Consider the following 17,606-nt stretch of genomic DNA (forward strand, 5'->3'; position numbering starts at 1 on the left):
TATTAAATAATCTTTGTTAATCATATAAACAAATTATAGCCTATCATAATCTAGAAGACTTTCTTCTTTTACTACATAAGGATGTGGTTTTTAATGCAGGGTGTCTCAAACATATTCACTTAAGAAGGACTGCATCAGCCCTGCTAGTGGGGCCCAATGGTTGAGCGTTGACTTATGAACCAGGAGGTCATGGTATATTCCTGGTCAGGGCATATGCCCGGGTTGAGGCTTGATTCCCCCACCCCAGTGTGGGGTATGCAGAAGGCAGCCAATCAATAATTCTCTCATCATTGATGTTTCTACTATATCTCTCTCAGTCTCCCTTCCACTCTGAAATCAATAATGTCTCTCTGAAAACAGATTCACCCTTATGTACATGATTTATAATTGTTGTTTTTGTTTATTATCAGGAAACCTACAAAATCTTACAATTTAAAGTACTGTGCTATGAGATCAGGTAAATTATTCACATATTGTTAATACTTTATTTTTCTAGGATGCTATGGCTACATCCATACTTTCCAAGAAGGAAGTAAGACTAAAAGGAGGAGAAAGGGGAGAAAAGAAAATGGGAAGATTGCTAACCCCACAATACTCAAATGCAAGAGTATTCTAATTTGTAAAAATTTACACAATAGAGGATGATACCCACACAATGGTCTGGTTATTAAAGCAAACCTTTCGACAAGAAAACAGTAGTATTTTTGAACAATCATAACAGCAAGAGGAAAATCTGGTTTCCTAGAAAAAGAAACAGTTTCAGAAAGACCCACAGCAAATGTTGATTTTTTTTTCCTTTTCAACGTGTTTTCTTTTTATTTTTTTAATATATTTTTATTGATTTCAGAGAAGAAGATAGAGGGAGAGAGAGATAGAGACATCAATGATGAGAAAGAATCACTGATTGGCTGCCTTCTGCACGCCCCCTACTAGGGATCAAGCCTGCAACCCTGGCCTGTGCCCTTGACCAGAATTAAACTGGGACGCTTCAGTCCACAGGCCGATGATCTATCCACTGAGCCAAACCGGCTAGGGCTCACCATGTTTTCTTGACAGTGTAAATTCTGAAGAACAAATCTACGTAAGGAATAGCAACAAGTTTTACAAATGATCAAGTTACTATATTTTGCATGTCACAAATAACAAATAGCTCTATAAAAATCTGTTCCTTCCATAAAAATTAAATTTCTAAATGAAAATACACCTTTCAAACCTATTTATGACATCACAACCAAAGTAGCAGATTTACTCATGAACAATAAATGTCAAATTTACATTCTTCTCTCTCAACTAACTCATACCTTTTTGTACAAAAATGATATACAACATATTATTCTTTCTTAAGAAATAATTAGTAGTCCTTGCTTTGAGTTTCATAATAGAGCTTAACCATTTTCATTTCCCCCTTTAAGGGCAGGACACCAACTAGGCAAGTACCTTTTAGTTTTTATTTCAAAAACACTATGGAAGTTTGGCTAATGGGGTCTCATGATAATGAAAATGAAATGATTCAATATTCAATGCAGATAAATGCTCATTATATTCCAACTTACCTAAAACACTGACAAAGGCATCAAAAAGATGAAATGTAAGCAGAGGCTCTTTCAAGTGACCATAGTAGTCTGCTATGGTCTTAAAGACATCTTTCTCAAATCCTAAGTACATAGGCTGCTCCAAATCTGAACAATTAGGCCCTATTGAAAAAAGAGAATGAGATAGAAAGAGAAACATTAACAGGGCACCCATTAAGTACTAACCTCTGTGCATATGTGTGTTCTGTACAGATATTCAAGATCAGAAAAGTTTTCATGGGGAAAACTTACATAAAATAAATTGACATTATACATTTTGCTTACACAAATATGACAGAAAAGTTTTCATGGGGAAAACTTACATCAAATAAACTGACATTATACATTTTGCTTACACAAATATGACAGAAAAGTTTTCATGGGGAAAACTTACATCAAATAAATTGACATTATACATTTTGCTTACACAAATATGATTTATGTCTACATTGAAATCTATTACAACACAATGAGAAAAATCACTGGCTTACTTCCATTTTAAAAGAAACCCACTCTTTCTTTTATGTCCTTCTGAAAGGCATTTTTATTAAATGAAAACAATAATAATATTCTTTGAAATATTCAATATTTTCCTAGTCTTGACAGTTAACCATAACAATTAGCTCATGATAACAATTAGCTCACACGTGTAATAGATAAATTACAAAACAATCTTAAAGCTTTTCATTATTTTATCATTGCTAAATTATAATATTCTAGAGTCAGAGTTGAGTGAAATTATCAAGTTCTGTCTCTAAATTATTTCAGACTGATTAAGAATTTATACATTCTTTCTTATAGATATTTTGAAAAGGGGATTTTACATTATGTCTTTCATTCTGATTATAAAACTCTCTACTCAATCCCCAACCAACCATCAAAAGATAGTTTATCAAGCAGATATTGCAAAGTTGGAGTAACTATAAGAAGCCTGGAACAACCTCGTTCTAGCTCTACCCTATGCCAGCAACAAGGCAAAGATCCATTTGTATTTGGGACCAAAGAGGAACAAGAAATGCTTAGCTCTCTTCAGAGTTGGCAGCAAATGCCCCGAACAATACCTACAGAGACCACAGATTTACACTGTTAAGTGGAGAGATAAACTAGAGCTGCCCATGTCTTCAGGGAAATGGCAAGCAATCCCATGAGGAACAGTTTGGCCAGCCTTCTCTATTTCCATCACCACATGGAAGAAAGAAGTTTAATTGCACTGGCCAGTTCCGGGCCAGCAGAACACAAGACTCAACAACTGTACACAAAGAGATCTCTTCCCTCAGGAGAATGAAAGATGAAGCCAATAAAAACTGAAAGGAAATTCTAACTACAGAACTGCTATGACTAGAAAGGATCAAACTGAAAAAGACAAGCATTCTGGGCCTTCACATTTCAAGGAAATTGAACATAGTGAATATGGCTTTTTGTTGGTCTCTCTAAAAAATGCTTCTTACCTCTTAATATTCTGTACACTTCTAAAATAATTTGGCTAAAATAATAAAAATTTTGAAAGATTTTTATGTGTGGTACCACATTAACCTAGCAGCAAACAACCACCATTTTTTGCTTGTTTCCTCCTCTAAAATATTACAGTCTAAGGCAAGTGAAATGCTATCGTTAGTTTGATATGTCTCAGCAAGCAAACACATTGCCTTGACTTACTCCCTCCCAGGATAAATATGCAGTTCATTCTAAACAGTTGTACCCTTTTGTGAACATTCCATCATTCTTGTTAAAAATATGCAAAAAAAAGGGGGTTCCTAAAAATACTACTGCATATTGAGCTCTATGAGAAGAGGCCATATTTCTAAGATCTTTCATTTCTTAATTATCTTGAGCTTCAGAATATTTTTAAAAACTAGTTTTTTATAAATGTTATTCCTGACAGATTTTGGAAGAGCTGTTTGTATCTATTTCTGATTGAATGCTTGCAATCTACACGCACAAAGAAGAAAAAAATCACAATTAACCTGATTTTGTATTTATCTGGCATTAGTTCTTCATTCTGTGGTCAACCACAAGGCTAGCCAACAATGAAAGTACCCAGGCCTATGTGTGCATGGTCTACACTAAATGCAAACAGGCTTGAAGAAGGGAGCAGCAGATTTATAGCAAAGAAGGCCCTAGGCCTTCAAAGTATTATATAATCAGTCTATCTTTTCTGCTCCCTATTAGATGACCACAAAGGGAATCTGGACTCATTAAAAATAAAAAGCGTAAGAGATAGTTCATAACTTTAACAGATTCAAAATAAATGTTGGAGACCAATGAGAATTTGGAAAAATTAATCTATACTAATAAAAGAGAAACATGCAAATTGGTGTCACTCCACTACACCCACCAGCCAATCAGAGCCACTATGCAAATTAACCCAACAAAGATGGCGGTTAACTTGCACATGCAGGCGCAGAGCGAAGACTGAAGGCTCCCGCCGGAGTGAAGACTGAAGACTGAAGAGGCTTGACTTCTCCGCTGCGGCCGGACCAAAGGCCTGGGTCCCAGGTGCCGGAGGAAAACCAGTGCCGGCAGTCAGGGAAAGGAAGGTCTGTTGCGTGAATCTTCGTGCAACGGGCTTCTAGTTATTTTATAAAACTAACCAAAAGGCTGACTTTGCTCTTTGACCACCTTGTTTTCTTTGACACATAAACAAGCATCTTTATGAATATGCCAACCATCCACTGCACTTGCTACATATGAGACATGTTCCTGTCCCAAGAATTTCCACCTAATATTACACCACCTGACACACATGGAGAACATTACTAAGTCGCTCCTCACATCTTTCCTCTCCATTGATGAGCAATTCCAGTTATTCTAACCTTTTCTGCAGAAGTTTGGTGGCTTTATGTATACATCTTCCTTGAGGGAAAACTATACTCTTCATTAAGTTTTGATCATCACTGAAAATTCAACATTATAGCCACACCTTAATATACACTTTACAACATATTATAGTCTAGATTTGTTATTCTGGCTTCCTCAACCTCCAAGTCCTAAGTTTGCCAGGAATTCAGAAATGGGCCATTTAACCTCCCATTTACACCTTCTATCTTGTCACTGCCAACTCTGGCCAAATATATAATTTAAACTTAAGTGATTTCAAATGATTGAGCAAGAATAAAAATCACTCTCCCAAGGTAAAACCATAGAACTCTACATCTCAGAGGTTCCAAAATATTAACCAAAACTGGCCAATATTTTTAATAGTTAATTATACATGGAAATCTTTGGGCTTCACATAAACTAATGTTGCTATTCACACTCAGAATGATAATATATAATCATTTTTTATATATCAACACTGAGATCACCCACTATCATCTGAATAGTTATTTTAATTTCATTCTATAATCAAACAAAACAAACTTCAGTTAAGTAATACAGAGTCTACTAATTCAAGAATTTATACACCTATCTCTGCTCATACTAGTCTCACCCAAAAGGGAAGAAAGAAACTACCTCTCTGCAGTGATCTGTGATGCTTCAAAAGACCCAGAGAATATCACCGCTATCCGTCAGCCAAATAACTAGAATTCTTCTTGTTAAAACCATTGGTTTGAGTTAAGCCATTAACCATTAAAATCCCTTCTTTGGGTCAAGCCTTCTGAAAATCCCCCCAAAACAGTAATGTTAAATGAGATACTACAATTATTTGTTGTTTCACAGTGCCTGTGATATCCAAAGTGATATAATCTGATAAAGTGATATAATTCTTAGGATAATTGAATAAAGTAGGTATCAACTGCCTATGAAATGGATTTTGTATGCCTATGAAAAACCTCAAAGGGACCACCCTGATACAGGTGCCTTCATCATACATCCAAATTACTGAAAGTCTTTCTTGCTTCTCTGCATTCTTCTCCTTCCAAACTATCTTGCATACCAATCAGATTAGTCTTCTAAAACATTTCTCTCCCACTTAAACTACTGCCTTGTAAAAAGCCAATAGTAGACAGGATCTGCTAAGCAAACTGATAATGTAAATACAGGACATACTTAGGAACACATGTTTTAGGAATAAAAATCAGACAACAGAAAATGAAAGCACAAATTCCTTTAAACTCATTCTATAATCAGCCCTTTCACCAAGTCACACATTTATCAGTAAAAGTATAGTAATCTCAAAATGATTAACTGCCAGTCACACAGGTTCAGGCCATTGAGCAAAAATATATTCTAATTCAGGGCGCTAATTTCTGTTAATTTCATAAAATTGGCAGACAATAAGTACTTACAATTTGCCAAACACTTCATTGCTGACAGTACCCAATGAGGAAGTTCTTCTGCAGAAAAATAAAAAGATATTTTATTCAATTGCATATAAGTCTAGAAATTACATACATAATTGGTATCATAAGAATGTAGTACTTGCCTAAGTAGCATAAAATATATCTGCTAATCAAAATCACCTATTTATGATGTAGAACTTTAAACGATGAAAATTTTTCCTTAGCAGCAGTGGTACAATTGCTTGTATAAATCGTGCCTGCAAAATTCTCTAAGGACAAGATGAACTTTTTAAAGCTTTAGTGACAAGAAGAAATTTGATCATTTGTTCCAGGGAAACAAACTAACAAACAAATCAATTACCCTAAGAATTATATCCGGCAATGAAGAAAAGAGGAAAAGCAAAAAGATTAGTCACGAAATGCATTTGTGAAACCAGTTCACCAAAAAATTAAAAATAAAAAAAAAGGTGAATTCTGAATGTCCAATGTCTAATATATAGGTATCACTTTACATGTTTCAATTTTCACAATGTTTTAAGCAAACCAAGTTCTACTGACATATTAGTGTAGGCTATTCATATTAGAACAGCCTTAAAATAATAATGGTTAACACTGCTACAAAAAATCCTAGGTGAGCCATTTGATAGAGTGTTTTCCTCCTTCCTGGCCCTGTCACAGGCATCTGATGAGATGGGCTGGCACTCACGCTTCCACTTCTTCCTCTTTTCTACTTTCGGTAAAATTGAAAAGACACTGGTTGAATTGTTAGACCTAATGAACCTGAGACTTGTGATTGTCCTCCTTGCTAAAGAACTTACTTAATAAGACAAAAAAAAAAAATGACTGGTCATCCAACTGGTAGCTAAAAGTATTAATGTTTGCTATACTCAGGAATGTGAAAGTATTTTAGATCTACTTCAAAGGCAACACCCCCCTCATTCTATGTAAATTAATTTTACATGTTGGTATTAACCAGACAACTCATGAATTCACAAATGTATTTCTGTTTCCTGATGTCCTTCATTCCTGATACAGGGGCTAAAAAGGGGAAGTATTTCAAGTTTCAAAGACACATTCTGTTCCTGTCAGGAAACTTGGCCTTGAGCAACCTCTTCCCTCTCACCACTGCTCGGTCTCCTTCTGGTACAGCTCTGTCTGCTGCCAGGAGCCTCCAGCCTAAACTCTAATCAAACCCAAAAGTACTGTACCACCTTCCCACATCCAAAGGTCATTCTAGTTCCAGTTAAATCCCAGGATTAAGTGTTTGAAGTAAAGGAAGACCCAATCAAAGAGACTGTTCAATTCTAGCCCATCCCTTATCCAGGGGAAGGAAGTTGTAAAATCAGTTTGGAGATTCTGGTCCACTACATGTACTCTGAGAGTATTTTTCAAAAATCAGGGCCCTACCCAGTTTGCCTCAGTGAATAGAGCATCAGCCTGCGGACTGAAGGGCCCCAAGTTCAATTCTTGTCAAAGGCATATGCAGGCTCCATCCCCAGTAGGGGTCATCCAGGAGGCAGCCGATCAATGATTCTCTCTCATCGTTGATGTTTCTATCTCTCTATCCCTCTCCATTCCTCTCTGAAATCAGTAAAAATATATTTAAAACAAAACAGGATAGCTGCTAAATGTTTGTTTTTTTCCTGATTTGTAAACTGGCTTGAGAAAAAAAAAGTATAAAAAATAGTAACACCTTCAACATCTAAAAAGCTACATTTATAGAAAGAAAAAAAAGGACATAAACCAAAAGTATCCCAGAAACACTGACATGGAAATATCATAACAAAAAGGTTAATGAGAACCTAAAATCAATCAGACCCCAGGATCCCCCTCAAAACTGACTCAAGCTCTAAGGTAGGTCTTAAACCTACTCACTTTTTAGGGACTTTCTGAGGATAATACAGAACCTTTTAATGCCCATTGTGGCTAATTGAACTGGCCTCTGGATGGATTTTGCTGACGTTTTCACCCCTGAGTATTCATCATTCTATGAAATTTCTTTAACCCAAACAATTAGTTAAAAGGTATCAGGATGTGAGATGAGGGAGTATAAATTTATTTAGGATTTAGAGAAGCGTCAAATAGAAGGTGATAGATCAAGCAGCCAACATATGGATCAACCAGAAACAAAATGGTTTCTATGCACTTACTTGATTTGTCATCAAGGATAACAACTCCCTGCTTGCTCACACTATATACATTATGTATGATGAACTTGGACTTGACAAGTTTAATGTCTAAAACTTCTTCTAAGGAGTCTAGGCCAAGTATTTTCTGTAAACTAAAAAGAAAGATAATAATTACATTATTTAGTTTAATTTTTTTAAAGTCATTATTTACCCCAAATCCTAGCACTGTAAAATATCAGTCTTTAAACTGTACTGTGTTGTTTTCTTGCATTTCACCCAATTCTTGTGGGGCAAAAGGCTAGAAAATGATTATGATAGAACACACTGAAAAATATCCTTTTGCCATTAACATATTGCTTTAGTAATTTAATGACGTAACACCTTAAATGCCAAGAAAATTTCATAAGATATTATAAAAACAAGAATTAGCTTATCCAATGATGAGAAACAGCTACTAGTACATCTTTGTGAGAAAAAAACCTGCTATTCACTTTAATTACATAGTACATAAAATATTTAAAAGACCATATTTCTCATTGTATTTCATTAAGAATTCAGTATTACTAGAAAGTTAAAGAACTTTCAAATTTCTACTCTTAACTATTATATAAATTACATAGAAAATAAACCAGAATCCAGTTAAATTATGTTTGATAAGTAGCACAGCTGCAAATAATGCAAAGTTGACATTTTTATACGTAATTTCAGAAAAATATGCAAAGAATAATGAAGAAATTAGAAAAAAAACACTAAAAAGTCTCATTAATATCAAATGCACATACTGTGATAATGTCATAGACTTCCATATCTCTTCTACATTGGCCTCTGTCAGCTGTCTGCGGTAGACAAGGCGGCAAGCCGGCACCTCTCCAATAGCAATACTGTGACGCTTGTACCACATCTCAGAATTCTGATAGCAGGGAGGGGAGTAGAAAGAAAGAATATTTCAATTGACAGTGGTATTGTTTTATAAGAAATTATTTAATTTTGTTATTTGTAATTTGATTTAAATAAAAAGAAATAAAGTAACTTTCTTTGCATGCAGTGCAGAGAAATATAGTTTGGCTACTAAAGATCAGGTCATATTATAAATTAATATTCAGGAATTACAAAAGAACTATTGATGATAAGCATGACATTTCCTGTGGGAGTTCCAAATAATCACGAGAAGTAGCAATGAAATAAAATTTTATTATTTCTAAATTAAGTAGAATACCTATCCAAGTTCATACACTGTCCAAATTGAAGGATTATTTAAAATAAAAATTATATGATATTCAAGAGTTCTCTCATTTTTGTAAACAAAGAACAAATAAGTACAATGTTGAATAGCAGCCCCCAGACCATAGGCATGTGCAAAAGCAGGTAAAATAAACCTCCACAGAGAACAGCTGGAGTAGGCAAGGAGGAAAACTAATACACAACAAAAATGATTAATTAATAAATATCTGGATGATATTATGGGTATTTTTTCTTTTGTCACTGCCTGTAAACAATTCTTTTAAATACATTACTGAGTACCTGTGTGAACTCACTTGATTCTCGAAACAATCCTACCCCAGAGGGGTATTATCATCCCAGTTCCACCCAAAAGAACACAGACAGAAACACAATGAATGAAATAGACACGAGCTCAAATAGGTAGAAAATGGAGGAGCCAAGATTCAAGAGCCCACACTCTTACTTTCCACATTATACTGCCACCCTCAGCAAACACAAAAAATAAATTTATGTATTTTGTATTATTTGATACTAGAGGCCCAGTGCACAAAATTTGTTCACGGGAGGAGAGGGGTTCCCTCAGCCCAGCCTGCACCCTCTCCAATCTGGGACCCCTCGGGGGATGTCCCTCTCACAATCCTGGACCGCTGGCTCCTAATCGCTCACCTGCCTGCCAACCTGATAGCCCCTCATTGCCTCTGCGTGCTGGCCTGATCGGCCCTAACTACCTCTAGCTGCCAGCCAGGTCGCCCCCAACTGCCCCCTCCATGCCAGCCTGGTTGCTTCTAACTGCCACCCCAGCTGGCCTGGTCACCCCTTACTGCCCCCCCCTGCTGGCCTGGTCGCCCCTAACTGCCCCCCCGCCAGCCTAGTCGCCCCCAACTGTCCCTCCTACTGGCCTGGTCACTCCCAACTGCCCCCACTACCAGCCTGGTCGCCCGTCATGGCCTCCCCTTGCCAGCCTGGTCGCCCCACGCAGCCTGCTGTTCAGTCGTTTGGTCGCCCCTCACAGACCCCCTTGCCGGCCTGGTCATCCCACACAACCTGCTGTTCAGTCTTTTGGTCATCCCTCACTAACCCCCCTGCCGGCCTGGTTGCCCCATGCAGCCTGCTTGTTCAGTCATTTGGTTGTCCCTCACTAACCCCCCTGGTGGCCCGGTCGTAGGCAGCCATCTTGTGAGGGCGTGAGGGTTAATTTGCATACTACCGCTTTATTACATAGGATAATGGCTAGGCAAGAGAGAAGATAGTACAAAACAAAAACCAACAAGCAAAGTGGAGAAAGTAAGAAATAAAAAATGAATAGTAAGCTCAAGTTCTTCAAGATCTATTATTAACACCATCATTCTAACACCTATAATCAGGGAAACAGATCCTGCTCTGCCACTCCCTCTTCGGACAATTCTCAAGAAGTAGCAGTCTAGGCTTTAGTGGAATTCTAATAAGCAGGGAGCTTTCAAACTTCTACCACTCCATTTAAGGGGGAAGTATGAGAAAAGGCAAGACAACAGTTATCAAAACAAATGTAGATTCAGATGACCAGGAAAATGATACACTGGGGGCAGGGAGGTGGATGAATCGAGACACTGGTATACCACTTCAGGGATCCTGAAAGATTTGAAACTGAATAGAAGATAGAAGTCACTGTCATTGGTGCATTAAAGTATGCTAAAGAGCAGGTGGTTTTCCTAGAGGTAATACCAGGAATATTACGACTTTGAAGAACCAAATAGAACAGAACAGGAAAGTTATTATTGATGACATAAACACACATTAATTTAATATGGGATTCTATCTCTTTTGTTGAATAACAATTCTACAGATGGGGTCATATTAGATGTTTAAATGTGAATGTGCAAAAAACAATATACCTTATCTCACAGAGCTTATATTTTAATTTTCTCTAGGATAGGGACTAGCAAGCAGACCTTAATTAAGTGTTCCTTATTAGGAATTAAATAGTCCTCAAATACCCTTTGTGCTCACTCTTTCAGAATAGTTCCACTATGTTTTCTATTAATCTATGTTTGTATTGTTATGCTTCACTAGACTTTGAATCCTTTTAGAACAAAACTGTACCACATATTACTCTATCTGTAGAGTCTAGCACAATGCAAGGCACACAGTAGACACTCGATAAATCTTTGTTGAGTGAATAACTTAATGACTTCCAAATAGGACCGCTCCCCTAAGTTCCAGCACCATTATCTCCATCTGCCTATTAGACACTTCATTTAATACAACCCAACTGCCTATTAGACACTTCATTTAATACAACCCAACTTTATCATCAAACATATTTAAAACCAAATTCATCACTGTCCCTGACATATCTGTAAGCCCTATAGAGTCCCCATTTCTGTCACCAGTGTCACTTTTTCTTGAATTATCTTTGATACAGCCTAAGCTGCTTAACTATATTCTCCAAACTGAGATAATACAACTTCTTCAGATATTTTTTTCTTTTCATTACATTGCCGAAAAATGTTTACATCAAATCTTTGCAAACAAAAGCATGAATTGGACATCATATCAGACTAAATTAATTTAACACATTGGTGTTACTATAATTTTTAAAAACTGCCATACAAAATTTGTCTCTACGTTTTATTTTTTAAGCATTATTTTAATCTTGGTAGTCTTTAATGGGGATATTTTAAAGAAAAAGTAGGTCCCCAAAAAAGTGCATTGCATAATCAGCATATCAGATTCTACCTTTGTTCACATTTTGTGTAGGGCTCATTCCACAATACTCCATACCCCAACCTTCTCACTCTCAACTGGTGATAAAGTTCAGGAGGAGGAGACAAAGAGGGAAAAGAACAAATTATAGAACTGAAAGGAAAAGAATAAAGGAGTTTTAACAGAAAACTTTTTAGTCTGAACATATGTAAACAGCTACCATATATTCAGTCAAAATCTCAATGGGCAAGAGTGATAAAATGCAAAACTTAGTCTTTCTTTATTATTGGTTTCTCAGCTATTGACACATAAGGTATTATTTTAAAGTACTTTCAGACCATAGTTCATAAGGAACTGACAGAGAGAACTGGACTAAGCCTGGTGGTTCACAGACTACTACTTATTCTCCCTGCTGCTAGCCATCAGTCTTTTAGTAATGGCACTTACCATCACAAGTGGCCTTACTGGGATGTTCTCTTGTAACATGCCTGGTGGGGGGTCATTCCATTCTGGAAATTTAATAGCAGCCTTTTGGTATGGGGGCCTCTTTGGATATGGTTTCAAGGGTGAGGAAGGAGGAAATCTAAAAACCAAGAAGAAAACTATTATTATTATAGTCAGTGAAAGACAACACAGATATTTTAACAATAATCATTTCTTGTATCCTTGAGAATTTATATAAAAGCAAACGTCATATACTAAATGAGTTCATACTTAATCAAATCATTATACATAGCTAACTATACCCAACAATATGATTTTTTAAAAATATTCATTCAGGCCAGCCGGTGTGGCTCAATGGTTGAGCAACAACCTATGACCCAGGAGGTCACAATTTGAGGCCTGGTCAGGGCATATGCCCAGGTTGCGGGGCTCGGTCCCTAGTGTGGGGTGTGCAGGAGGCAGCCAATCAATGATTCTCTCTCATCATTGATGTTTCTATCTCTCCCTTCCTCTCTGAAATCAATAAAAATATATTTTAAAAAATATATTCATTCAGCCCTGGCCAGTGTAGCTCAGTTGGTTGAACATCATCCCACACACCAAAAGGTCACAGGATCGATTCCCAGTCAGGACACATCCTCAAGTTGCACACTCAATCCACAGTCAGGGTGTGTGTGGGAGGCAGTCAATTGATGTTTCTCACATTGATGTTTCCTCTCTAAAATAATAAACACTAATTTAAAAAAAAATTCATCATGCCCATCCAATAACATTTGTGAAGAAAAATAGGAATCAAGCATATGACACATTTTTAAATAAATAGAATTTATTCTCTTACTATTTGACTTTCATGATTAAATATGTTCTTAATGGGATGCCCAAGTAAGCCATTCCTTTCACCTAGCTCAAAATCTTTACTGCCTCATAACTCCAGCCAAAATTTATAGATGATAAGCATGCAAATAGAAATTGATAGATAAGTCCTCAGTAATACTTGCTAAGAAAGCATAATACTTGCTAAGGAAGCATATATTATAACAAAAATCATAGGATCTAACATTCATTTTTATAACTACTTCTAATAAAGATTAATCCTCCTTCCCTAAAATATCCAATACTTCACACTGAGATTGAAGCTTTGGTCTAGAAATTCATCTCCAAGGAGGTAAAAGCTGTGCAATGTCATTATTCTGACTTTCAATAATCCACTGTTCCTATCCCTCATAGGTTTCAACAGCATTACTCCTGAACTAACACACAGAAGCCTAAATACAATCTAACTCTCTTTAAACAAGTCTAGACCATACCTGATAAAGAACAACAGAAATGTAATTAATACATAATTTACTTAAAAGCTCTTTTTCTGTTAGCTTGTTAGAAAACAACACACTGCATTGCATTGTATTGCATTGCATTGCATTGATGAACCAATGCAAGAACTCTAGTTCCTGATGGTGACATAGAAGTCAGTAGGCAATTAACTTTTTGTTTGTTTTAATCCTCACCCGAGGACATGCTTAGAGAGAGGAAGGGATAGAGAGGGGGGGAAAAAAACACATACATTTATATGAGAGAGAAATATTGATTGGCTGCCTTCTGTTCCAGGGACCAAACCCACTATCCTGATATGTGCCCTGACCGGGAATCAAACCGGCAACCTTTTGGTATACAGAACAACATTCAATCAACTGAGCCACTCCAGTCAGGTGGCAATTAACTTTTTAGTTTGACTTTTTACTTATTTAAGCCAAAATAAAGGCTTAAAATTTTGTCTATGATACCCATAGGAAAAATCATTCAAATAATTATAGAGATCTTATTCCTAAGACAAATGCAGAAATAAATAATTTTTAAATGTCTACACTTTACAAGGAAACTTCTATCGAGATGAATCAGAAGAATCACAAATAAAGAGTACTATGGAGAAACAATTCAAAAGCAGTCACAATAGACTTGGAAAAAGATGACTGACCAAGAGAAGCTGAGTTTCATCTTCTCTGAAAACAACATCCAATAACTGCACTTTATTTGAAAGGTCAGTTTTAAGTAAGTAAGAAAAAAATGAGGTCTGCAAATCATTAAATCAAGTTAAAAATAAATAAACTGAAAGATAGCTTAAATTTTTGGTATTAAGTTACCAAGGCAGATATCTCCAAATGATTCCAAAATACAAATTAAATTGAACTCTAAAGCCAGTAAAAGTTACCCTAGCTCAGTGGTCGGCAAACTCATTAGTCAACAGAGCCAAATATCAACAGTACTTCTTCAAAATAGACTCGCCCAGGCCGAAAACCGACTTCTGCGCATGGGCCACGAAGTTTCAATCGCACTGTACGTGCGCCCGCACGTGGTATTTTGTGGAAGAGCCACACTCAAGGGGCCAAAGAACCGCATTTGGCTCGCGAGCCGCAGTTTGCCGACCACGGCCCTAACTTATAAGTAGAGCATGACTTATAGAAATCCAGTCCTATGTTTTTTTTTAGATGCCAACAATCACAACAAAGTCCTATTTCCAGCCAAAGTATAGCATGTAGGCATACATACACACTCACACACATACACTCTCACATTCACATACAATACTGCATATAATTCCAGCAACAATGTAAGGGCAGCAACTACCCTAAGACCATCCTGCCACAAAAAGCAAAACCCATGTAGAGATGCCCTGAGGATGAAACCTCATATAAAAAGGAGAGGCCAAAAAGCACAAAGGCACCATGTTTGTAAGCAGAGAAAGAAGCCATTTTTGAAGTGAATTTTCTAGCACAACTGATGGCTTATGGGTAAAGGGCAAACTGCCAAATGAACCTATTCTAAATTTTTGACCAAAAAAAAAAAAAATGAGTAAAGGCCAACAGCCCTAACTGGTTTGGCTCAGTGGATAGAGTGTTGGCCTGCGGACTGAAGGGTCCCAGGTTCCATTCCACCTTCGTTGCGGGCACATCCCAGGTGGGGGTGTTCAGGAGGCAGCTGATTGATTCTCTCTCATCGATGTTTCTAACTCTCTATCCCTCTCTCTTCCTCTCTGTAAAAAATCAATAAAATATATTTAAAAAAATAATAAATAATAAAACACTTAAGCCATCAAAATAACACCACAAGGAGTCAGCATTTCACTTACCAGACTGGCAAAAATTTAAGTCAGTCAATATCAAATATTTTCTACTGGAATAAAAATTAGCATACTCAGTATGGGAAAGTTTGGCATTACCTAGTAAAGTTGAACATGCATATTGATATATCCTCTAATATAATTCCACTCCAAGGTAATTCTGGGTATCCTAAAGAAACTTCCACATGTGCAAAAGGAAACAGGTTCATAAATGTTCGTGGGAGCATTGTTTATAAAGCAAAAAAACTGAAAGCAACCCAAATCACCACTAAGAGAAAAACAGATATATTGATATAACAAAATAGAATATAAATGAGAAAATCTCAGGAACTATAATTAAATATATCAACATGGATAAAGTTCAAAAATCATGAGAAATATAAGAAAAAATCTGAAAAGCACACACACTCTTTAATATCTTTTATATAAAGTTCAAAACAGAAAAACATTTCAGAAATAAATCAATATACTGTTTATGGATATAAGTGTTAAGTGTTAAAACGCTAAAGAGAAGTGAGGGCATGATTAAGACAGAAATCAAGATACTGATGACCTCTGAGGAAAAGATGCAAATTGTGGGTAAATAGGTGTTCATTTTATCATTATTATATAAATTGTTCAGCTACGAGTTATACATTCTTATATGAAAGATCTATTTTTCAATAAAATTGAGAACATTATAAAAGAACAGTGCTCCCTCTAGTGGGCTACATTTGTTTCTGCTTTATAAATTATAAATTTAATAATAACATGACCATGGACTCCAGAATTTCAAGTTCCTTAGAAATGATCTAGTACAGACTCCACATTTGTACACTGAGGCTAGAAAAGGTACTGACCACAGTTATCATCCAACAAAAAACCCAAGTTTCCTACTGCCACCTCCACTGCCAAATATTGATTGCAAAAAATAATCCTATATAATGAAAGGCTAATATGCCAATTGTTCGACCGGGAATTTGACCACTCTCTATGACGTGTGCTGACCACCAGGAGGTGGCGCGGAACATGGCAGGCATTGGCGATGCAGCGCTGGCAGAGGGCGGCAGTGGAGGCACTGCCGGCCCCAATGGGCCCCCGACAAGAGCAGGACTGTGGCGGGATGGTGGAGTAGGTGAGCAGGCAGCACCAGGCCAAGACAGGTGCGAGCAGGGGCTCGACTGCCCTGCGATCGCCCTGCAGAGGGTGACCAGCAGCAGCGGGGAGCCAGCCCCGATCAATCACCCCGCAGGCAGGATGGTGGAGCAGATGAGAGGGCGACACCAGGCCATAGCGGGGTGCCAGGCGGGGCTGCAGGGCTGCGAGCCTGGGTGCAAGAGCTGGGGCCCAATCCCCGCAGGCCACCCCAAGGGGCCCCACCTGTGCACGAATTCGTGCACTGAGCCTCTAGTAATAATAATAATAATCAGAAAATAATCTATACTAGAATTAGTTTCCTTTGATGAATTTATTTGAAACAAATTAGAATTCATTACCTAAGCAACGAGGGCATCTAAACCACACAAAAAAAATACAGTTTATATTTAAATAAATTTAACCTTTAATTAACAGAGGACACAATAACTTAAACTCCTTACCATAATATATACTGAAATTATTCCATTAGCATCAGCAGAAATTTGCAGCATCTACAGCTTTTGTCAGCCTGAGCCTGCCTCTTTGCCTTCAGAAGTAACCTAAGCCCTTGGTATAAAAAAGCCAGCCGGGCAGTGATTATTATAGGAGTTGACTACTCTGAGACTGACATTTCCCAGACACCCATGGGTTCGGCAAACCCATAGCAATTTTCTGGATTTCAAATGTACTCTGTACCCATTCAACATATTCTTCTAGCCCAGTAGTGCTATATAATACTATGCCATTTAAATGCTGAAAACTGCTAATGATTACATTTCATAGTTTTGTTTAAAGGTATATCAGGAACATAAAGTATTTGAGGGCAGAATGAGAGATGCCCTGGCTGATTTTGCTTAGTGGTTAGAGCGTCGGCCTGTGGACTGAAGGGTCTCAGGTTCGATTTGGTCAAGGGCACGTACCTCGGTTGCAGGTACCCAACTGGGGCACGTGAGGGAGGCAATCAGTCGATATGTCTTTTTCTCAATGTTTCTCTCTCTCTCTGTCTCTCCCCCTCCTTTCCATTCCCTTTAAAAGAAAATCAGTTGAAAAAATATCCTTGGGTGAAGATTAACAACAAAAACAAAAAAAGAAGAAGAAGAAGAAG

At 37.2% G+C, this 17,606-nt stretch overlaps 1 protein-coding gene across 3 annotated transcripts in view; it reads right to left on the bottom strand.

Annotated features, from left to right (window-relative positions):
* DEPDC1B (DEP domain containing 1B) overlaps positions 1-17,606 on the bottom strand; it is a 51,220-nt gene that overhangs the window by 20,246 nt on the left and 13,368 nt on the right. For 2 of the 3 annotated variants that reach the window (XM_014548718.1, XM_014548726.1), the window contains 5 exons: positions 12,274-12,409; positions 8,706-8,833; positions 7,945-8,075; positions 5,801-5,848; positions 1,554-1,694 (listed from right to left, as the gene is read on the bottom strand). In XM_014548718.1, coding sequence (XP_014404204.1) covers positions 1,554-1,694; positions 5,801-5,848; positions 7,945-8,075; positions 8,706-8,833; positions 12,274-12,409 — 584 coding nt within the window. Of the gene's footprint in view, positions 1-1,553; positions 1,695-5,800; positions 5,849-7,944; positions 8,076-8,705; positions 8,834-12,273; positions 12,410-15,484; positions 15,564-17,606 lie in introns of all 3 variants that reach the window. The other variant, XM_014548720.1, reaches the window with a different exon arrangement.

The sequence above is a fragment of the Myotis brandtii genome, unplaced genomic scaffold (genome assembly GCF_000412655.1).
Source record: "Myotis brandtii unplaced genomic scaffold, ASM41265v1 scaffold115, whole genome shotgun sequence".
Lineage (NCBI taxonomy): Eukaryota > Metazoa > Chordata > Mammalia > Chiroptera > Vespertilionidae > Myotis > Myotis brandtii.